The sequence below is a fragment of the Mesoplodon mirus genome (assembly GCF_964341445.2).
Source record: "Mesoplodon mirus genome assembly, chromosome: 10".
NCBI lineage: Eukaryota > Metazoa > Chordata > Mammalia > Artiodactyla > Ziphiidae > Mesoplodon > Mesoplodon mirus.
Genome location: NC_138986.1, coordinates 67,034,231 through 67,058,570, shown reverse-complemented (window position 1 = coordinate 67,058,570; position 24,340 = coordinate 67,034,231). Strand labels below are relative to the sequence as shown.

At 38.8% G+C, this 24,340-nt stretch overlaps 1 protein-coding gene across 4 annotated transcripts in view; it reads left to right on the top strand.

Annotated features, from left to right (window-relative positions):
* The window catches only part of CASP8AP2 (caspase 8 associated protein 2), a 43,053-nt gene that overhangs the window by 5,191 nt on the left and 13,522 nt on the right, over nt 1-24,340 (top strand). For all 4 annotated transcript variants that reach the window (XM_082633601.1, XM_082633600.1, XM_082633603.1 and 1 more), the window contains exons 2-6: nt 12,410-12,492; nt 16,712-16,780; nt 19,921-20,021; nt 20,584-20,658; nt 21,892-22,007. In XM_082633601.1, coding sequence (XP_082489727.1) covers nt 12,438-12,492; nt 16,712-16,780; nt 19,921-20,021; nt 20,584-20,658; nt 21,892-22,007 — 416 coding nt within the window. In that variant the 5' untranslated portion in view covers nt 12,410-12,437. The remainder of the gene's footprint in view (nt 1-12,409; nt 12,493-16,711; nt 16,781-19,920; nt 20,022-20,583; nt 20,659-21,891; nt 22,008-24,340) is intronic.

Here is a 24,340-nt window from a genome sequence, read left to right as displayed (position 1 = left end):
GGCCACGACAGTGAGAGGCCCACACACTGATGAAGAGTGGCCCCCGCTCGCCGCAACTAGAGAAAGCCCTCGCACAGAAAAGAAGACCCAACACAGCCAAATAAATAAAATTTATAAACATCAACCTCAGTGTGTTAGGTCAAATAATGGATTCCCCAATATGTCCTTGTTCTAATCCCAGGAACCTATCAATATGTTGCTTTACATGGCAAAAGAAACTTTGGAGGGAATTCCTTGGAGGTCCAGTGGTTAGGACTCTGTGCTTCCACTGCAGGGGGCATGGGTTCAATCCCTGGCTGGGGAACTGGGATCCCACAAGTCACGTGGTGTTGGCCACCCCCCCCAAAAAAGAAACTTTGCAGATGTGATTAGGATTTTGAAATGGGGAGAGTATCCTGGCTTATCCAGTTGGCCAGTATTATCATAAGGGTCCTTAAGAGGGAAGCAGGAGAGTAAGTGACAGGAAAGGCCATGTGATGACGGAAGCGTGAGGAAGGTGGGGAGGGGACCGAGTCTGACCATGGAAGCAGAGGTCAAGAGGTGAGGAGATGTCACACTGTTGGCTTTGAAGGTGGACGAAGGAGCCACCAGCAAAGGAACGTAGGCAGCTTCTAGAAGCTGGGAAGAGCAAAGAACAGTTCCTCCCCTACAGCCTCCAGAAGGAATGCAGCCCTCCTGAACCTTGATGTTTAGACCAGTGAGACTTCTGACCTCCAGAACTGTAAGGTAATGCATTTGTGTTAAGCCATGAAGTTTGTGGTCATTTGGTAGAGCAGCAAGAGGAAACTAACGGTCATTCACACTGTGCGTATTTCATGTACTCAATAGCTACATGTGGCTAGTAGCTACCATACTGGGCAGCTCAGATATAGAACATTTTTTATCATTATGGAAAGTTCTATTGGACAGCACTGGTCTAAAATAATAGTTCTCAGAGTGTGATCCCCAGCAGCATTACCTGCGAACTTTTTAGAAATTCAATTCTCAAGCCTCATCTCAGACCTACTGAATCAGAAACTCTGGAGATGGGCCCATCAAATCTTGTGTTTTAACTTCTCCAGGTTTTTCTTTTCTTTCTTTTTTTTAATAGACTTTATGTTTTAGAGCATTTTTAAGTTCACAGCAAAATTGAGCAGAAATGCAGAGTGTTTGCATACGCTTCCTGTGCCAACACACAACTTCCTCCCTCTATCAACATCTAACAACAGAGTGTTGCATTTGTTACAATTAGTGAACATCGTACATCATTGTTACACAATCATTGGTACATTGATACCTATTTTTCACCCAAAGTCCAAAATTTACATTTGATAAGCCTTAGTTTTTTTTTGTTTTTTTTTTGTTTTTTTTTAAGAAGATGTTGTTGGTAGGAGTTTATTAATAAATTAATTTATTTTTGCTGTGTTGGGTCTTCGTTTCTGTGCGAGGGCTTTCTCTAGTTGTGGCAAGCGGGGGCCACTCTTCATCGCGGTGCGTGGGCCTTTCACTATCACGGCCTCTCTTGTTGCGGAGCACAGGCTCCAGACACACAGGCTCAGTAGTTGTGGCTCACAGGCCTAGTTGCTCCGCGGCATGTGGGATCCTCCCAGACCAGGGCTCAAACCCGTGTCCCCTGCATTAGCAAGCAGATTCTCAACCACTGCGCCACCAGGGAAGCCCCAAGCCTTAGTTTTTAACCACTATGCCAATCTCCTACCCTAATTGAAGGCCACTTTCCTGAGCGGGGATTCAACTGAGACTTTGAAGGGTATGTAGAATTTCCAAAGCAGGGGGTTGGAAGGACATTTCAGGCAGGAGAGTTGTATAGAGAAAGAAGTGGAGGGATTTTTCAGGGTACTTGGCAAGTTTGACTTGAGCAAGAGGCCCCAAGCTTTAGTTAGTCAGTTGAGTATCAGCCTCATGAAGTTTGTCCTAAGCAATAATAGCCATGAAATCATGGGTTTAGAATGCAGGTTTTATTTTTGAATCCCCATTGAAACAAATATGTTAATCTTTGAAAAATATTTGGTTATATGCCACTAAAATTATCCCTAGAGCACCCAGGGATAGTCATGCCCCATTCTGGAAAACACTACCATAAGGAATTACTGGAGATCCCCTGGGGAGGTAGGATGAGGCCAGTGTTTGTTGAGCAAGGGTCATCTGTGTCCCAAGCTGCTTGCTGCTGTTCATAATTCTCTAGCCCCAGACCAACCAGCATATTTGATCTTATCTTTCCTGGCTGGCAACACTTTGGTGGCTCCCTGTTCTCTTCTAGATAGAAGAGTAAATGCCTTAACATAACCTACAAGGTCCTTGGGGATCCTGGGATAGGCCTACCATGGCCCCATCAGGCTGGTGAAGAGAGGGAGACAGGAGACAGGGAGGATCTCCTGGAAGAAGTGACAACTGAGCTGAAGTCTAACCGATTTAGGGGAGAGAACTAGGTGATGGTGGTGAAGAAATTTTTTAGGTAGAAGGAACAGCATCTGCAAATTTCCTGAGGCAGGAAGGAGCAATGTGCATGTGAGCACCTGAAAGAGGCACTAGAGGAAGAGTCAGGGAGAGGCATTTGCAGGGGCCAGACCCTGCCTGCAGTCCCTGAAGGCATCACAAGCATTGTGATCTTAATGCTGTGCCTTACGAAACTTCTCCAGGATTTTCTGATGCATGTTAAAGTTTAAGGAAAACTTTAGAAGGCAAATGATTCTAGTAGAGATTGGTAAATGCAATAATGACATGTTCAGCATGTTGATAGAATAAGGGATTGGGAATTAACTATGCCTCTAAAAAGGTTTTTTCTTTTTGGCTGCATTGGGTCTTCGTCGCTACTTGTGGGCTTTCTCTAGTTGCGGTGAGTGGGGGCTACTCTTAAGTTGCGGTGCGTGGGCTTCTCATTGCAGTGGCTTCTCTTGTTGCGGAGCACGGGCTCTAGGCATGCAGGCTTCAGTAGTTGTGGCTCGCGGGCTCAGTAGTTGTGGCACGCAAGCTCTAGAGTGCAGGCTCAGTAGTTGTGGTGCATGGGCTTAGTTGCTCCGCGGCATGTGGGATCTTCCCGGACCAGGGCTCGAACCCGTGTCCCCTGCATTGGCAGGTGGACTCTCAACCACTGCGCCACCAGGGAAGTCCCTAATTTATTTATTTTTTGTGTGGTAGCTGGGTTTGGGAAGGGGATGAGCAGTCCAGGTGAGGAAACAGAAAGAGCAAGATGTGGAGCTGAAGTACATGGCATATTTCAGGAACTGCAAGTACAGATATTTCTGCTCTAATGTTATATGTATTCTTGAAAAACCTTTACTTCTGCAAAATCACTCACTAAGACAGGGTTTATGGGAAAAATAGGAGCAGAATACTCAAAGCCTATCTACTCATATTACTGGAGCAGCAACAGGAACAATATCCATTGTAATTAAAATATCGGCACAGTTAAAAGACATGTTAAATTCCTAGTAAATAAGTATCTCAGTAAATATAGGTCTTTTCCTCAAGAAAAAATAAGGATGAAGATAGCTTGATGGAAGGAGGAATAAGGAAGGATTGCGGCAACAAGAACAGGGACGTAAACATCAGAGGTTGTGGGTACAGAGGCAGGTGCAGGCTTCATGTGAAATCTTGTGACGGTGGACTGGATGGCTCTGGCTCATTGCCTTGTGTTTGGCTTTGTCCCCCATCCTCCCTCCCACAAAGATTGAGGGAAACCAAGCTTAAGCCCACGCAAGACAGAGCCTGCGGCTGTACTGAGACTAGAGGAAGAAAGGGGAGTGATGGGTATCTAGCGTAAGGGTGGCAGGTACAGGACTAGATTCCTTCTTGCTTGCTGTGTTTAGCTGCTGTTCATTAATGGTGCAAACCTTTAACATCCTGGGAAAGAACCCCATCTGAACCAACATAATTTCTGGGTTATACTGATATCATTTCTCTATTTCTCAATAATGTGTGTGCTAACTTGCATTACAGAAACGTGCTGTGGTGGCTGTGGCTGGAGTGTGTGAGGGGAACAGTGAGAAATAGAAAAGCACTCATAGACATTTCTAGAAAGGCTTTGGGTTCTGCGCTACGGAAGCTCAACTTGATAATTTTATTTGGGGTAGCTGTTGAAGGTTTCTGGGAGAGAAACACAGGCTAGACATAAACAGGGTTAATTTTGGCCTCAGTGTGGAAAATGGTAAGAGGAAAAAGATATTGGTAGTGTAGAAACTAGCTAGGAGACTTTTATTATAATTTAAGTGAGAAATAATTGTATCTGAAACTGGAACAGTGACTGAGTGCAAAGGAGACACTAAATTTGAGAGATTTAAAAATCACTAAGAATTTGTGACTGCTTGAAAGTGAGTGTGGTGCTAAGAAAGAGTCAAAGATAATGGAAGCTTTTAGCTTGAGAGTGAATTGAGGCAGGAGGTGATAGTTTATATTTTCCATATCCAGGCACTTACGTAATTTACTTTCTTCCATTTTTATGCCTCATGTAATCACTCTTTTCGTTCTGTCTCCGTCTTGGGTTAAGTCTTATCATGTGGACTTTTATAGTAGCCTCCCTCCCAGTTTCTTTTCCTACACTTTTGTCTTTCCAGTTCATTCCACAAATTAGTCTTCCTCTTTCCTTTCTTTATATCAATGTACTAACTCAGAAACCTTCAGTGCTCTTATCTTCTGGAAGTTCAAGACCAGATACGTTGGTTTGACATTTAGTATCTTCTGTTTGACACGAATGAAATTTTAGTTTTGTCTCCCAATCCTGTTCTGAGGTCTGTTTCAACTAGGCTGTTTTATTTACAGTTCTCCATGTCTGCCTTTCCGCCAAGGTTAATATTCTCATTTGGAATCTACAGAGATCTCCACAGATACCTCCCTCTCCTCCACTGACATGCAAGTCCTTCCCCTCCTGCCAAGCAAGTCCTCGGCAATGTGTATGCTTTTATTCTCCACACATTTTTGCCAACATATGGGAGGGGATAGTGGCTTTAAGGGGGCCCAAGGAGTACTTCTAGGGTGCTGGTAATGGTCTGTTTCTTGATCTGAGTGGTAATTCCATGGATGTGTTCAGTATGTGAAAAATATAGGACTGTCTACTTACGGTTTGGGCTTTTTTCTATTTTTATGTTATACTACAATAAAAAATTTACTCTCTCGCCATTAAAATAAAATATGTCCTGACTCTCCTAGGCCCTTTGCACTTCAATTTGAATTTTATGGTCAGCTTGTTAAGTTTGGGATTGCATTGAGTTTATAGATAAAGTTAGTGAGAATTGCCAACCTTGATGTTGAGTTTTCCTAAAAATGATTGAGACATATTTTGTCATTTATTTAGAGCAGAGGTAGGCTGCCTGTTCTTGTAAATAAAGTTTTATTGGAACATAGCTGCCTCTATTCATTTATGAGTTGTCTGTGGTTGTTTTGGAGCTACAGCAGCAGAGTTAAGTCCTTGTGACAGACCAGATGGTCTACAAGCATAAAATGCCTACTTCCTGACCCTTTAAGAAGAAAAGGTTTTCAGGGGACGTCCCTGGAGGTCCAGTGGTTAGGACTCTGCACTTCCACTGTAGGGGGCAGGTCCAATCCCTGGTCGGGGAACTAGGATCCCGCATGCCTCACGGCATGGCCAGAAAAAAAAAAAAAAGAAGAAAAGGTTTTCAAATCCCTGATTTAGATCTTTATTTAGATCTTTTATTATTTTCTCCATAAAGGTCTTGTATTAGATTAATTCCTATGTACCTTATAGTTTTGTTGTTGTGAATAATATCTTCTTATCAGTTATGTTTAAAAACTGTTTGCTGTCATATAGGAAACCTGTTGCTTTTTCTGTATAATCTTACATTCAGCGACTTTGAGAAACTCTTCCCAGTTCTAATAATTTGTAGATTTTCTGTATAGCTGATCATAGTGTGAATAATGACAGCTTTGTTTCTTCCTTTCCAGCTCTGTTTCATTTCATGTTTTACTCTTTTTGCTAATAGAAGCAAGCTTGACTTTGAAGGAGATGCTTCTATGGTTTTAACATCATGCATGATGATTAACGTGAGGGTTTTGTTTTTTATTTATTTATTTATTTTTGGCTGCATTGGGTCTTTGTTGATGCGCACGGGCTTTCTCTAGTTGTGGCGAGCGAGGGCTACTCTTCATTGCGGTGCATGGACTTCTCATTGCGGTGGCTTCTCTTGTTCTGGAGCATGGGCTCTAGGTGCGCGGGCTTCAGTAGTTGTGGCACACAGGCTCAGTAGTTGTGGCTCGTGGGCTCTAGAGCACAGGCTTAGTAGTTGTGGTGCATGGGCTTAGCTGCTCCGCGGCATGTGGGATCTTTCCAGACCAGGGCTCGAACCCATGTCCCCTGCATTGGGAGGTGGACTGTTAACCTCTGGGCCACCAGGGAAGTCCCAATGTGAGGGGATTTTTTTTTTTTTTAGTAGAAATATGTCTTCTATCAGTTTATGAAAGTACCCATCTTTTTTTTCTTGGCCGCACTGCCCAGCATATGGGATCTTAGTTCTCGAACCCGTGCCCCCTGCGGTGGAAGCATAGAGTCGGAGTCCTAACCACTGGACCGCAAAGGAATTCCTGAAAGGTCCCATCTTAAACTTTCATAAACTCCAACTTTGCTGAGAGTTAGTGTTGAACTTTATCATATGCCCTTCCTATGCAGATGTTGAGGTGATCATATTTTTTCTTTTCTTATCTAGCATGAAATATACTAATTTTTAGTTAGTAGACTATTATTGCATCAGTTTTAGGTTTACAGAAAAATTAGGAAGTACAGAGAATCCCCATATGTCACTCTACACCCCCCAGTTTTCGCTGCTATTAATATCTTACGATAATTTCTTATAATTAATGAAAAAATTGATACAATATTATTATTATTATTATTTATTTATTTATTTTGCGGTACGCGGGCCTCTCACTGTTGTGGCCTCTCCCGTTGTGGAGCACAGGCTCCTGACGCGCAGGCTCAGCGGCCATGGCTCACGGGCCCAGCTGCTCCGTGGCATGTGGGATCTTCCTGGACCGGGGCACAAACCCGTGTCCCCTGCATCGGCAAGTGGACTCTCAACCACTATGCCACCAGGGAAGCCCCGATACATTATTATTAATTGAAGTCTGTAGTTTATTCAGATTTCCTTTATTTTTACCCAATATCTATACTTTTTTTTGTTTCAGGACGCCATATTACATTTAGTTGTCCTGTCTTCTTGGGCTCCTCTCAACTGTGGCATTTTCTCTCATTCCTTGTTTTTGGTGTCCTTAGCAGTTTTGAGGAGTACTAGACAGGTATATTGTAGGATGCTCCTCTAATTAGAATTTGATGTTTATCTCATCATTAGACTGAGGTTATGGGTTTTGGGAAAATCAAAGGTAAAGTGCCATTTTCATCATATCATATCAAGAGTACATATTATCAACATGGTTTATGACTGTTGATGTTGGCTTGATCCTTTGACTGAAGTAATGTTTGTCAGGTTTCTTCACCATAAAGTTAGCCCCCCACCCAATTCCATACTCTGCTCTTTGGAAATAAGTCACAGTGCACAGCCCTCCTTTGAGGAGTGGGAAATTAGGCCCTGCCTGCTTTAGAGTGGAGTATCAACATAATTTATTTGGAATTCTTCATGGAAGATTTGTTTCTTCTCCATGTACAATTTACTTATATCAGTGTGGACCATGTATGTTTATTTTATGCTTTGGGTTATAATCCAGTGCTACTTTACTTTGTTGCTCAAATTGTTCCAGCTTTGGCTATTGAGAGCTCTTTCAGTTGGTTCCAGTGCCTCTTTGACATACCTCTGTTAGTTTCTTTTTTTTTTTTTTTGACACTTCCTTACTTTCTTGCACTGTAAGATGCTCCATGTTCATCTTGTGCATTTTGTGCCCTTGTCTTAGAATCAGCCATTTCTTCAAGAAGCCCTGGTCCATCTTACTGGAGAATAGTATTAGAAGCCAAGATATGGATACTAGTCGTGCTTATTGCTACTTTGCTGGTGGAGCAAAGAAATAGTACATATGGGTCTACTAACTCATGTATATACGTATACCTGTAAATATTTCTGTATATAATCATCTGTATCTATGTTAAGTTAAATGTGAGTTCTTACTGATGTCTTCAACTATAATCCATTACCACAGGGATCATTTTTAGTGTGTTCTCTTGCTTTTCTGTAACCTTCCACTTCAGTAGCAAGAAACCTGGCTCCCACCATCTACCACCCATCTATTTAAATTGTTCAATTCCAATATACACATATAACAGTATCAGAACTAACAACTCATACCCTGCTGGGAAGCAACTTTATCAACTAGAAGACAGTGCTTATATGAATTGAGTTTTTAATGCTATACTATCCTAGCATTTTTGGGGATAAATCTTACTTGTCCGTAGTGTATTTTTGTTTTTGTTTTTTTTTAAGGCTATTTCTGTGTTCGTAAGAAGATTGACTTACAGTTTTCCTGTCCTGTAATTTTCCTGTTTTGCCCTATCTTTGCCCAGTTTTGATGTCTAGACTATACTAACCTTATAAACTTATTTGTCTCTCAGCCTTCTTTTTTTTTTTTTGCGGTACGCGGGCCTCTCACTGTTGTGGCCTCTCCCGTTGCAGAGCACAGGCTCTGGACGCGCAGGCTCAGCGGCCATGGCTCACGGGCCCAGCCGCTCCGCGGCATGTGGGATCCTCCCAGACCGGGGCACGAACCTGTGTCCCCTGCATCGGCAGGCGGACTCTCAACCACTGCGCCACCAGGGAAGCCCTCTCAGCCTTCTTTTTTTCCTATCTGTTGTCTGAAGTAGATTATGGTTTATCTGTTCTTTGAAGGTATGATAGGATTCACCTGTAAAACTGTCTGGGTTTAGTAGTTTCTTTATGAGTAGATTAATTACTGTATCAAATAATTTAATCCTCCTAGATGTGTACATATTTTCTGTTTCTTCTTCAGTCAGTTTTGGCAAGTTACATTTTTCTAAAAAACTATCCATTTCATTGAACTTTCAAATATATTTTGTTAATAACTTAATCTCTGCTATATGTGAAGCTGTCACTCCTTTTTTATGCCTAAAGTTTGTGCCTTCTTTCTTTTTCTTTATTAGTTTTGCCAGGCATATGCCTATTTGATTTGTCTTTTCAAAGAGCCAGTGTTTATTTTTATTCATCTTTATAGTGTTTGTTTCTTTTTATTAATTTCTCTTTTTTATGTGTTTCTTTCTTTCAGTTTACTTTGTTCTTTTTCTTGAGTTGGATGTTGACCTCAATATTTTGTATTCTTTTCCTATAAATTTATTTAATGCTATAACTTTTCCTCTAAAAGTACTATTTTGATTGTACCCCACAAATATTTTGTTCTGTGGTGTATTCATTGTTATTTAGTTCTATGTATTTCCCAGTTTCCATTAATGTTTGTTCTTTGTAAAGTTTGTTGTTTGTAAATTTTCAAAGGAATTGGGAAATTTGAAAATGCACTGTTAATTTCAAATTTTACTGATAAAAGCACTTTTATGAAATTTGTTGAAACTAACTATTATGATATATTGTCAGTTTTTATAAATATGCTTGAAAGTAATATAAGTTCTTTTACTGTAGGTAATATATCAATAAAAATCATCAGATCAAACCTGTCAATTTTGTGTTCAGAGCTGTATCTTTAAATCTCTTTAACTGCTTTATTAGCAGAGAAGAGTGTGTTAAAACCTCTGTTGTGACTGCTTACCTGTATCAGACAAGGTCTAATCAGGAGACAAAAACCACATGGTAATTTGAAAAGAAAAAGCTTAGTATAAAGAATTATTAACAGAGGGTTGGAATAACTGGGAATTGGTTAGTAAAGAGTTAAAGATAACCCTAAGGAATGTAGGAATAGCAGATATAAGGATCAGCCACTACCTTTAGGGCTGAGATAGATCATCCAAAGAAGAGCTATCTCCCCCTCATTGGAAAGAGTGTGGCCAGGGCTAATTGGATGGTGGAGAAGTTGCTAAGTGCCTTTCTAGTGACCTTCCTTTGAATCTGGTCAGGAGGTGCATGGGGAAGCTCCTGGATGCTGCTGGCTGTCAGGTGCTGTGGGATCCAAGAGTTGGAGAAGCTGCCCTCTCCATGAGCCTAGCAGGAGAAAGCTGTGTCCTGCAGGAGCCCATTGTAATAGCAACCTTACGTATAGGAGGCAAGCATGCAGAAAAATTGTGGCTTTGCAGGAACCTAGTGCTGGAGAAACTGTCTACTGCTGGAACTGAATGCTGGAGAAAGCTTGCCCTGCAGGAGCCTGGCTAGCCAGGCACACTGAAACTAGGAGGAGAAACTGGCTTCCTTTCCAGTCTCCCTTCAGCACTCTCTAGTGACAAGGCTGTATGTAGTACCAGTTAGCAAAAGAGAAATATTTGCAAGGCCTACCTCCATTATCACACAGGATAGATATGGAATAAAGAGACATCATAATTGCCACAGTTCCTTTAACTTTATGTATAGTACATAGTGAGAAACCACATATATTCTTTTGACAACTTCTTTATGTTACTATGTATATATATTATTCTCAAACAATTTTGAAGATCTCGTAATGCTACATCTGATGTGACTAAGAAATGGTCACTTTCTCTTACATTTATAAGTAATTTATATATATATATATATACATATATATATATTTGGTGATAGGGGCCTAGAATTTAAGGTTTGGAGACAAAGATCCTGTGAACAGTTGGAGAAAATTTAAGACAGATGAGGAACAAAAGATCCAGGATTTGTTAGATCTCTTGTATTTCCCAGTTTTAATTTACCAAGACAAGTAGAATCTTTTTTTAGTAGTAAAAACTAAAACTGAAATGATATGCAATGAAAGCTTTGATCTATTTGATCAGTTTAACCAAATCATCTTTTTAACCAAATCTTTAGATTAATTGATCTCCATTTTGTAAGAAACCCAGTGACTGATGCTCCCCTCTCCATGTGACAGTTTACAGCTAGGAGTTGATTACCGTCCGGAAGCCTATGAGTTTCTGCTCCCTCAGTTGAGTTTTGCTTTACCAAGAGTCAGTTGTGTTATTTGCCAAATGTGATTATGCCATTTGTGCCTTTTGTAATTATTGCACAAGCTATATTATAACAGTTGATTAATCAACTCAGCTATTTGGAAAAAACGGGGAATGTGGGGAATGAAGAAAAAAAGATATACATATACCTTAATTTTATTTAAAGGAATAATATATAAATTATATTTGTTGTGGTAGAACCATGACCTCTTCTTTGAGTATACATCCAGTGGTTAGAGTTCTGACTTCTTTCTTGCACACCCATAAGACATTGCTTATGATTTCCAGCACTTTCTTCATTAGAGTAAGAAATTCGATACTTCTGAGTCAGTCAGAGTACAGACTAGATTTTCTTTTCCAGTATTTTGGATTATCTCACCCTTACTTGACTCGACAGCAACTGTAAGTGTCTTGCTACTCGCCTTTTAGTCTTTCCAGAACACTCAGCCTAGTTTTCACTGGAAAATAACTCCCTTTGGTAATGTAATCTTTCATCATACTATTACTTAGAAAAATAAGGAAATAAACATAATTGGGTTTGATAATAAATGCACCTGGTTGTTGGTAGGTGAATATCTCAGTTGGTGGGAGCAGAAGTGTGCAGGCACAGGTAGCCTTAGTGACCCCAAGGAGCCACAGTGGCCATAATTCTTTGACCATAGGCAACGTTCATGTGTGTTACGGGCAGAATGGAGAATGTCAGATAAGTCAGATTTTTTTTTTTTTTTTTTTTACTGCTTTGGATTCTTACATTGCTACGCGTCTTGCTGCTCCAAACAGTGCTACACTGGATATTCTGGTATACACATTTTTGTAATCGTGTGCTTGTATATCTGTAGAGCAAAGCACTAGATAAGAAATTGTTGGGTCAAAGAGTGTTTGCATTTAGAAACTTGATAGCTATGGCCATATTGCCTCCATAGAGCTTGTACCAGTACACACTTGATGTATTAGAGTATATACATCACTCTTTTCCCATACCTTTACCAACCTAGTATAGTATCAAACTCTTCACTCTTTGCCCATCTGACTCCCTTATTGGTGAAAACACGTGTGTCTAGAGTCCCCAAGATCACCACCAGGTTTGATGATTTGCTAAGAGGACTCACAGAACTCACCATATAGTTGCACTTTTATGATAGTTGGCTTATTTAAGTATGCAAGTTAATTTATATTTTGGTCTACTTTATAAAATTAACATCATTTACTTTGTGGCATGGGTTAACCATATCAGCAAGTTTAAGACTTTTGTTGTCTAGTTTTAGCTTTTGGACAATGTTAGATATTAAAAAAAAAAAAAATCACAATAGAATGAACATTGTCAGTGTGTCCAAATTTGAAAGTTGTCTTTTAACTTAAAGCTAAGTTTAGTCTCTGAATTGTGAGGTTGATTTTAACAGTGGAGAATATTTATATTTAATACTTTAGATGGCGACTATCAAAAAGAAATAGGATCATGGCAGCAGATGATGACAATGGTGATGGAACAAGTTTATTTGATGTCTTTTCTGGTAAGAGCTCATTTTAATTGTCTTTCTAAGTTTACTTATTTAATTACAAAGTCATTTAGTTATTCTCATTGAAAACACTGTCATTATCAACTTTTTCTCCCTGCACATAAGTGAATTTAATACAATAAAAATGCTTGACAAATAGAAAGTGCTTAGTAAGTGAGAACTTTCTTATTATTGTATGCTTTCAGGCCTCTTAAATATAATGAAATTAACAGCTTTGCCAATGTAAGCAGTAATGATTTTTATTGTTACATCAAAAAATATAAGGGGAATTCCCTGGTGGTCCAGTAGTTAGGACTCAGTGCTTTTCACTCTTCCATTGCCTGGGCCTGGGTTTGATCCCTGGTTGGAGAACTAAGATCCTACAAGCCGTGAGCTGGGGGGGCAGGGGGCCGGGGGGAAATATATAAATATGTATATTTAAATATATATATATATATTTATATACATATATATACAATATATACATATATATAATTATATATATGAATGATAGGTATTTGTGACTCTTGAAGTTAATACTTCCAGTAAATGCAGTGGTACTTGTTTATTGTTCAGGGAAAAATCGACAGTCACAAATAGATGATAAGTTTGAAACAGCGAAGACCTGGTAGTAAAATAAGCTCATAAAATGGAAATTTTTTTTTTTTGCGGTATGCGGGTCTCTCACTGTTGTGGCCTCTCCCGTCGCGGAGCACAGGCTCCGGACGCGCAGGCTCAGCGGCCATGGCTCACGGGCCCAGCCGTTCCGCGGCATGTGGGATCCTCCCGGACCGGGGCACGAACCCGTGTTCCCTGCATCGGCAGGCGGACTCCCAACCACTGCACCGCCAGGGAAGCCCGGAAATATTTTTAATAATATACAGAATTTAAACTTCCAAATCCTGACATAACATTTATCTAGTTCTTTTGTCTTAATTATAATTATGCTATGACAATCATTAAATTTTTTGAGAATACAGGTGTATATTTATTGATCAGAATTATGCTTACTATGGTATAGAATGAAAAGGGCAGTTGTAAAACACGTCTAGTAGAATTCCATTTTTGCTTAAAATATATGGGTTTTTAATAAATTTATTTATTTATTTATTTTTAGCTGCATTGGGTCTTTGTTGCTGCGTGTGGGCTTTTCTCTAGTTGCGGCGAGTGGGGGCTCCTCTCCGTTGCAGTGCGCAGGCTTCTCATTGTGGTGGCTTCTCTTGTTGTGGAGCATGGGCTCTAGGCTTGTGGGCTTCAGTAGTTGTGGCGCTCGGGCTCAGTTGTGGCGCACAGGGTTAGTTGCTCCGCAGCATGTGGGATCTTCCCATACCAGGGCTTGAACCCGTGTCCCCTGCATTGGCAGGTGCGTTCTTAACCACTGTGCCCCCAGGAAAGTCCCACAAATGGTTAACTGTTATCACACCTGTAACTCTTGTTTTGAAGGACAAAACTATATTGTTAATCTCATTTGCTGGAAATAACTGTTTTCATTTCTACGTATTGCTCTCTCTCAAGTTCCTGTCCACATGCATACATTTTTTTGATAGTCATACACACAGTGGACATTTTACTTTTTACCAGTTAACGTGATTTCACAAAAATTTTTATTCCTGTAACATTTTCATACTTGTCTTTTATTATATTTGTAATTTCAAACTTACAGAAAAGTTACAAGAATAAGAACATCCAAAGAATCCTTTACCTGGTTTCCTGCAAACTTAACACTTGTTAATATTTTATGCCAGTGGCTTTAACATTGTGCACATACTTTTTTCTTTAAACACACACGCACACACACACACAATTTTTTCCTGACCCATTTGATACTAAGTTGTATACATTATGGTCCTTTACCTCCAAATACTTCAGTGGGTATGTCACAAGAAAAAGTTGGTTTTCTTACATAAGAACAGCATAATTATCAATTTCAGTAAATTTAACACTAATACTGTAATTTTATTTAATCTACCGTCTTTATACCAGTTTTACCAGTTAACCCAATAATGTCCTTTATTATTGTGATTGGATTTAGATCTATCATTTTATTTTATTTTTACAAACTAATTAATTTTTGGTTGCGTTCCGTCTTCGTTGCTGCATGTGGACTTTCTGTAGTTGAGGCGAGGGGGCACTACTCTTTGTTGCAGTGCTCAGGCTTCCCATTGCGGTGGCTTCTCTTGTTGCAGAGTGTGGGCTCTAGGCATATGGGCTTCAGTAGTTGTGGTACGTGGTCTCAGTAGTTGTGGCTCATAGACTCTAGAGCACAGGCTCAGTAGTTGTGGCTCATGGGCTTAGTTGCTCTACGGCATGTGGGATCTTCCCAGACCAGGGCTTGAACCCATGTCCCCTGCATGGGCAGGCAGATTCATAACTACTGCGCCACCAGGAAAGTCCCTCTATCATTTAAAAATTTTAGTTTGTCTCATCAGTTTTTGTTCTCTCTGATTTTCTTGCCTTCTTTCAAATATTATTTGAATATATTTTAGAATTCCATTCTAATTTATATATTAGCTTTTTGGCTACACCTCTGCATTATTTTTTACAATTGGTTTCTGAAGGGATTGCAATATACTTCTTTAACATTTTGCAGTCTACTTATTTAAATGTAAGAATCTTTTTATGTAAGTTGTATAATCTTGTACATATTGTTGCGTTTAACCTCCATCCATCCCCTTATGTTAAAGATGTCATGAACCCCTTGATACAGTGCTGTAATTTTTATTTTAAACTGTTGTATATATCTTAAAGAAATTAAGAGGAGTTAAAAGCAATTAAGATGAAATATTAGTCTTTTATATTTACTCAGTTATTTACCATTTTTGTCCTTCTAGGATCTAGTATCATTTTCCTCCCCATTGTCTCTTTTCTTCTGGGACTCCGGATATATAGTATGTGAGAATGTTTGATATACTATAAGTTAGTAAGATTGTTCTCTCTCTCTTTTTTTAATCTTTTTCTCTCTGTTTTTCCATTTGAATAATTTATTGATCTATCTTCAAGCTTACTGGCTCTTCTGTTGAATTTTTTACATTAGATATTGTACTTTCAGTTTTAGAATTTTCATTTGGTTCTTGTAGTTGTTTTTATTTCTCTACCAAGATTTCCAATGAGTAATTTTGCATTGCATTCTGGACATTGTAAATGTTATATTATAGAGACATTGGATTCTGTTATATTCCTCTGAAAAGTGCTGGCTGGTGTTTTTAATTTTAGCAGGTATTTATCTTGACTGAACTTAATCTTCTGTCTTCCCTGCGGTGAACAGCAGCTGAAATCTCTGTTCAGCTTTCTTTAGCTTTAGCTGGACTTTTGGGAGTTCTAACATGTGTAATTTGGGGGTCATTCAGATTTGGGTAGAATTTGAGGAGTCCTCTCTGTGGCACTCTGGATTTCCTCTTTCTAGTTGCTGTTATCACCCCCAAAGTTTTTTCTCTGTTTCTTTAAGCTATCTGGACTAGAAGTTTCCATCTGAGTTTTCACTGCCAAGAGTGGCTCCAGCTAGAGCCTATCGTTCCACAAAAACTTGTAATAAAAGGGGGATAGGGAATTCATGCAGTGTTGTTTTCTTCTTTCAGGTGTCATCTCCTCTCCAGTTTTTGCCTGCTTTAGATTGCTCTTTAGTTCTTCAGATTGCTTTTTTTTTCTTTTTTTAATTTAGGTACAATTTATATATAACATTATAGTAGTTTCAGATGTACAATGTAATAATTCCATGTTTGTATATATTGCAAAATCACCACAATAAGTCTAGTGGTAGAGCGTTGACTGCAGATAGCTTTTAATATTTTGTTTAGAGTTTATAGTTTTTGCAGGAAGATTGTTCTGATAGAAACTATTCTGCTATTATTGGAGTTGTAACCTTCTTACTAGCGTGGGATTTTTTTGTTTTTTTTATATTTGAATTTTATTTTATTTTTTATACAGCAGGTTCTTATTAGTTATCAATTTTATACATACTGGTGTATATATGTTAATCCCAATCTCCCGGTTCATCCCACCACCACCACCCCCACACCCGCCCCTACTAGCTTGTTTTTGAAAGTGAGTTTTTAAGTCTAAACCTGTGTACTAAGATGTGTGTGTTTATAAGGATGTACAAAAGCTTCTAAACAATTTTCTTTTTTGACACTGGACTAATAAAGTCTTTCTTTTTCTGGTCCTTCAGAGTCAGAATAGAAAAACTTCACTAAGTGCATAGAGTCAGTTTTAACTAGTCTTTGATTTTTTTTTGCAGCTTCCCCTCTTAAAAATAATGATGAAGGTTCTTTGGACATATATGCTGGGTTAGACAGTGCTGTTTCTGGTATGTAAATTCTATAGTAAAATACTTTGTTTTGTTTGGTCAGTCTGTTGGAAGTGTTTATTTTGTTGTTACCAATTCCTGGAGTAACTCATAACTCCTCAACAATTTGCCTTTTCTTTGAAATCATTATACTCAGGTAATTATTTTTTTGCCAAAGCTTGATCAATAAAATAAACTAGCCCTTAGGTTTGTTTTTCATCTAGGTCTCAGATTTAATTGGACCTTGTACAAAAATATTTTGTACCATTGAAAACGAAACTGATGGTGGTTTCTACATATATTACCACACATACTGTCACAGGCTACATGATATTAGAACTTTTGAAAAAGGTAGTTACTATAAATATTTTCAAATGTATCAGTAGGAGTGTGATATGCTGAGAGTCTAATGACCTGTCCAAATGAGAAAACCTTTCTGTAATCAAATCTTCCAAAGCTTTGAACAAATGTGATCCTTACACCTGATTTGTTGACAAACTTGTTTTAGGTAAATTGGTTTTCCAATTCTAATATGTGAAATCAGTATAGATTTGGATGAAATGCAAGAGATGGAGAATTGTAGAGCCCTTTGGGTCGAGGTAGACAGTACGTCAAAAAGCCTAACATGCATTTTTCTTTTTTCCCCAGCTTTATTGAGCTATAATTGACATATAACATTAAGTAAGTTTAAGATGTACAGTATATTGATTTTATACACTTAAATATTGCAAAATGATTACCACCATAGCATTAGCTAATACCTGCATAGCGTCACATGATTACCATCTCTTTAAGATCTAGTCTCTTAGCAACTTTTGATCATATAATATAGTCTTATTAACTGCAATCACTATGCTGTATATTAGATCCCCAGATTTTATTTGTCTTATAGCTGGAAGTTTGTACTCTTTGATCAACATCTCCTCTTTTCCCCCACCCCCAGCCCTTGGTAACTATCGTTTTAGTGTCTGTTTCTGTGCATTTGGATTTTTTAGATTCCACATGTGATATTGTATAGTATTTGTCTTTCTCTCTCTGACTTATTTCACTTAGCATAATGCCCTCAAGGTTCATCCATGCTGTTGCAAATAGCAGGGTGTCCTTTTTCATGGCTGAATGATATTCCATTATATATTTATATATGCACATATATTTACACACACACACATGTATACATACATATATGCACCCACATATACCACATCTTTATTCCTTTATCTGTTGGTGGACACCTAGGTTGTTTCCATATCTTAGCTATTGTGAATAATACTGCAGTGAACAGAGGAGTGCAGATATCTGAGATTCAGTTTTTATTTCCTTTGAATATGTACCCAGAACTGGGGTTGCTGGATCATATGATAGTTCTATTTTTAATTTTTTGAGGAACTTCTATACTGTTTTTGATGGTAGCTATACCAGTTTAGATTCCCACCAACAGTGTACAAGGGTTCCCTTTTTTCCACATCTTCGCTAATACTTATCTGTTTTTTTTTTTTTTTTTTTTTTTTTTTTTTTTTTTTTGCGGTACGTGGGCCTCTCACTGTTGTGGCCTCTCCCGTTGCGGAGCACAGGCTCCGGACATGCAGGCTTAACGGCCATGGCTCACGGGCCCAGCCGCTCCGCGGCATGCGGGATCCTCCTGGCCCGGGGCACGAACCCGTGTCCCCTGCATCGGCAGGCGGACTCTCAACCACTGCGCCACCAGGGAAGCCCCCTGTTGTATTTTTGATGATAGCCATTCTGATAAGTGTGAGATGATACCTCATTGTGGTTTTTTTTTTTTTTTTTTTTTTGCTGTACGCGGGCCTCTCACCGTTGTGGCCTCTCCCGTTGCGGAGCACAGGCTCTGGACGCACAGGCTCAGCGGCCACGGCTCACGGGCCCAGCCGCTCCGCAGCACATGGGATCCTCCCAGACCGGGGCACGAACCCGTATCCCCTGCATCGGCAGGCGGACTCTCAACCACTGCGCCACCAGGGAGGCCCCCTCATTGTGGTTTTGATTTGCATTTCCCTGATGATTTGTGATGTTAAGTACCTTTTCATGTTCCTGTTGGCCATTTATGTCTTCTTTGGAAAAATGTCTATTCAGTTCCTCTGCCCATTTTTTAGTTTTTTGTGTTGAGTCGTGTGAATTTATATATTTTATTATTAACTTCTAATCAGATACATATATATATATAAATTGCAAGCATTTTCTCCCATTCCGTAAGTTGTCTTTTTATTTTGTTAATGATTTCCTTTGCTCTGCAGAAAGAAGCCTTTTAATTTGATGTAGTCCCACTTGTTTATTTTTGCTTTTGCCTTTGCTCTTGTTGTCAAATTCAGAAAATTATTGCCAAGACCGATGTCCAGAAGCTTACCCCCTATATATTATTTTTCTAGGCATTTTATGGTTTCAGGTTTTTTTTAAAAAATTTTATTGAAATATAGTTGATTTATAATGTGTTAGTTTCAAGTGTACAGTAAAGTGGTTCAGTTATACATGTATATATATTCTTTTTTTACATTATTTATTTATTTTGGTCACGCCACGCTGCTTGTGGGATCTTAGTTCCATGACCAGGGATTCAACCCATGCCTCCTGCAGTGGAAGTGCGAAGTTCTAACCACTGGACCGCCAGGGCATTTCCAACATTCTTTACCATTATAGGTTATTACAAGATATTAAGTATGGTTTCAGGTTTTAAATTCACGTCTTTAATTCATTTCAAGTTGATTCTTGTGTGTGCTGTAAGATAAGGGTCCAGTTTCATTCTTTTGCTTGTGGCTGTCCAGTTTTCCCAACATCATTTATTGAAGAGACCACCCTTTCCCCATTATATATTCTTGGCTCCTTTGTCATAAATTATGACCATCTATACCTGGGTTTATTTCTGGGCTTTCTATTCTGTTCCATTGATCTATATGTCTATTTTTATGCCAATAAAATACAGTTTTGATCACTATAGTGTTATAGTTTGAAATCTGGAAGTGTCGTACCTCCAGCTTTGATCTTCTTTCTCAAGGTTGCTATGGTCATTCATAGTCTTGTGGTTCCATACACATTTTAGGATTGTTTTTCCTATTTCTGTGAAAAATGCCATTGGAGATTTGACAGGGATTTCATTGAATCTGGAAATACATATTTTAATGTAAGGTTTTTTTGTTTGTTTGTTTTAGACAGTGCTACCAAATCCTCTGTACCATCCAGAAATTGTTTGGATTTATATGAAGAAATCCTGACTGAAGAAGGAACTGCAAAGGAGGCAACATATAATGATGTATGGATTACCAGAATTTTGAAGGACAGTTACTTTGCTCTTTTGTGGCTCCTGAAATGCAGACATCAGCTTACTATTGAATAGAGATTCTGTGTTTGGGAAGCAGCTCTTAGACTAAAAGAATATTTAAGTCAGTTTCTGCCTTCAGATTTGCTTTTTAAAATAATGTTTTCTGGATGCTTGCCTAAATTTAGTTATAATTTTGCTTGATTGAATTTAAGTGTCTGACTATATAAAATCTCAACAGGCAATCAGTGTGATAAAATATTTTATTTTTTCATGATTTATACAAAGTTATAATTTGTCCCAAGACTTCATGCAGACAAATTTCTTTCTACCTTATTTGAATTTTAAACTTTGGAGATTGAATGTGAAACTAAAGAAAATACATTATTGGTAGGCCCAACTTTAAAAACCAGTAATTAACTAAATATCTGTTAGTAGAAATAGACCTCATATACCCTTATTTATGGGTTGATTTGCAAAGTTTTAAATATTTTGAAATGTCATATAAGCTAAGAAAATAATTTAGAATGATGCTTGATCTTTTTGTATCTTACAGTTGCAGGTAGAATATGGAAAATGTCAGCTGCAAATGAAAGAGCTGATGAAAAAGTTTAAGGAGATACAGACACAGGTAGAATTATAATGAATATTTTATTTTTGCCTTGTTAGATTTTTTAAAATTAATTTATTTAATTAATTTATTTATTTTTGGCTGTGTTGGGTCTTTGTTGCTGTGCGGGCTTTCTCTAGTTGCAATGAGCAGGGGCTTCTCTTTGTTGCGGTGCGCAGGCTTCTCATTGTGGCGGCTTCTCTTGTTGCGGAGCACGGGCTCTAGGCATGCAGGCTCAGTAGCTGTGGCTTGTGGGCTCTAGAGCGCAGACTCAGTAGTTGTGGTGCACGGGCTTAGTTGCTCTGTGGCATGTGGGATCTTCCCGGACCAGGGCTCGAACCCGTGTTCCCTGCATTCACGGGCAGATTCTTAACCACTGTGCCACCAGGGAAGTCCCCGCCTTATCAGGTTTTAAAACCAAAATTTAATAAAAATTTTTGTTAAAATTAAAATGCTAAAGTGTTGGCAGGTTGTAAGGAAACTTTTTAAAAAAATATTAAATGAAAGAGCAAATCTGGCAAAACATGCATTACTTCCGGTGTCAATGAAACTGATAAAGGAAAACTGCTTGATTTGTTAAATGATATTGACAAATGATCTGCTAGGCTAATTAACAGTTAAATAATAGAGAATTCTTAGAGATTGTATCAGGTGGTTTAAAAGAGAATGGTTTGAGGCGTGAAGCTTTAGAATGGCTGATGGGGAAAAATGGTGATGCCTTAACAATTTTTGCCAGAGAGACATTTTTTGTGATCATGCTGCAAAGTCAGGAATGTACTGTCTTGTTCTGATTTTTATTTTTTGGTAAAGTTGTTTCTCTTCCTTCACCCTCTCTCCCAAAGAGCCAGTCAATCCTCAATTCATTCTTTGTTCACCTGAGAATTAGTACATTGTTGCAAGTTAAACCTCCTCTTGTTAAATATAATAAAAATTTTATCATCTTCAAAATAATGACCCATTTTCAAAATAATGACTTTTTTTCTTGTTATTTATTGGTTTTTCATTTTGTTCCCTCTTTTAAGTAGTTTCACTTTAAATAGCTTTTCTTTGGCACCAGTTTTCTTCTTTGAATCTCAGCTTCCCCATTTGTATAATGAGCATCACTGTACTCCTCCTAAGACTATTTTGAGAATTTCATAAGATAAAACATGTGATGCGTGGCATGTAGTTAGCATTCAGTAATCAATAACTATTATAAATAGTTTAATAATCCTATCAATATGTACTTTATTAAATGTATTTTATGATGTTTAGAATTTCAGCTTAAAAAATGAAAACCAATCTCTTAAGAAAAATATCTCAGCACTTATCAAAACTGCCAGAGTGGAAATAAACCGCAAAGATGAAGAAATAAATAATCTTCACCAAAGGTATGATTGAGGGATATGGATCTGTTTGTAAATTACATGGGTATTGATAGATGGAATTTTTTTTTTTTTTTTTTTTTTTTTTCTTTTTGTGGTATGCGGGCCTCTCACTGTTGTGGCCTCTCCCGTTGCGGAGCACAGGCTCCGGATGCGCAGGCCCAGCGGCCATGGCTCACGGGCCCAGCCGCTCCGCGGCATATGGGATCCTCCCAGACCGGGGCACGAACCCGTATCCCCTGCATCGGCAGGCGGACTCTCAACCACTGCGCCACCAGGGAGGCCCTAGATGGAATATTTTTAACTTTGGAAAGCTAATGAAAATCATGCATTTTATTAAATATTTAAGGTTTTACTAAAAGTAAGTGACTAATATTCTAATGGTATATTATCATAATGATATCTATATGATTATTAATAGAATATTGCCACATACCTCTCTGAATATATTCAGTTTTGTAATACACTGGGATCTTGCTCTGATATCCTTTGGTCCTGAGAAGATGGTGGTGTATGTTGTGGGTTCTTCTAGGCGCCCATCAAATTACTAAAATATCAGGAGGATGTCTGTGTCATATACTGTTAACAGACAACCCTTAAAAATCTGTCAATTATATATTCTTTAAAAAATATATATATATATATATTTAAAAAAAACACTTATTTATTTTGGCTGCACCGGGTCTTAGTTGTGGCACATGGGATCTTTTTAGTTGCGGCATGCGGACTTCTTAGTTGAGGCATGTGGACTCTTAGTTGTGGCATGCGTGTGGGATCTAGTTCCCTGACCAGGGATTGAACCTGGGCTCCCTGCATTGGGAGGGTGGAGTCTTACCCACTGGGCCACCAGTGAAGTCCCTCAATTATATGTTCTTTGCCCTCTTAAATGGATTTTCTACTTAATTTCTCTCTCTCCCTCTTTTGGTTAGGGGCAGTATTTGGCTCCAGAGAATTTCATATCTCTCCTCCCCTTGATAGTCAGACCTCCAAAACAGTTATCTAAACGTGCTGTCTCCATTTCTCCACTTCCCATTTCTACACACTCTTGAACCCATTCTGCTCTGACCTCTTCCTCCAAAACAGCTGTGACTACCACTAAATTCATCAAATAGTTTGACTTCTCATTTTAACTTGTCTTTATACACTATATGACATAGTTGACCCTCTTTTCTTGAAATAGTTTCTCCCTTGGGGTTTCAAGATTCTTAGTTTTCTTCCTAACTTGAGATTTATTTTTCTGTGCTTGGCTAAGTTGGAATTCCTTGAAGCTCAAAACTATGTCCTTTCCTTTCTCTATCAGTATTTTCTTATGATGTAATCTTACTTGTACTAGTCAGTTCCATTTATATGTAGATACTGCTTCACATCTGTACAAAATTTTCAAAATTACCTCATCCACAACAGAATTTAAGATTGAACTCCTTGCATTGCTCCTAGCTCAGTGGATTCCCCATCATTTATTCAGCTGTGCAAGCTAGAGTGACTGAGGGGTGGAATGACCATTTAATGTATTGCCCAAACCAGGGTACTTTTGAGAGTAGAAGGAGGGGCTATTAATAATTACACTGACATTGCTTGGCAAACTGGGACATATAGTCACCCTGCATAGGAGTCATCATTGACACTTAGCTCTTGGTCATCCTTCAAATCCAAATTCATTACCACGTCCTTTTGATTTTTATGTCTTTATGGTCTCTCAAGTTGTTCATTTCTCTTCCATTTCTACCGTTGTTGGTGCCCATCAGCTCTCATCTGAACTGGCAGTAGTCTTTGTGCTCACAACTCTGCATCCGCTCTTGCTCTTTCCAGCCTGTGATTTCTCGTTTCTCGACATTAAAGCCACGGGATGCTTTGTAAAGCACAACTCTGGACGTCTGTCACAGAAACACCCTGTCCCTTCCTTTTCTTTCCTTTTTTTTTTAAAAAAAAAAGATCTATGTATGTATTTATTTATTTATTTTGGGCTGTGCCGAGCAGCTTGCAGGATCTTAGTTCCTCCACCAGAGATTGAACCCAGACCCCAGGAATGAAATGAGAAGCTGGGGAAAGCGTCTCACCCTAACCACTAGACCGTCAGGGAATTCCCGCCCCCCTTTTCTTGATTAAAACACATCAGTGGCTTCTCATTGATCTTAGGATAAAAGATCATAAATCGTAACTTGGTCCACAGAGCTCTTCACAATATGGTCCCAAACTACTTTTCAGGCCTTGTCTTCAGTGTCTGCCTTTGCCTAGGTATCATCGCTCTAGTGTATCTCCTGCATTCTTTCAGTTTGTTGGGTGTACCGTGAGCTCTGAGTTGCATGAACTGTTTCCACTCCCTGAAATGCTCCTCTCTT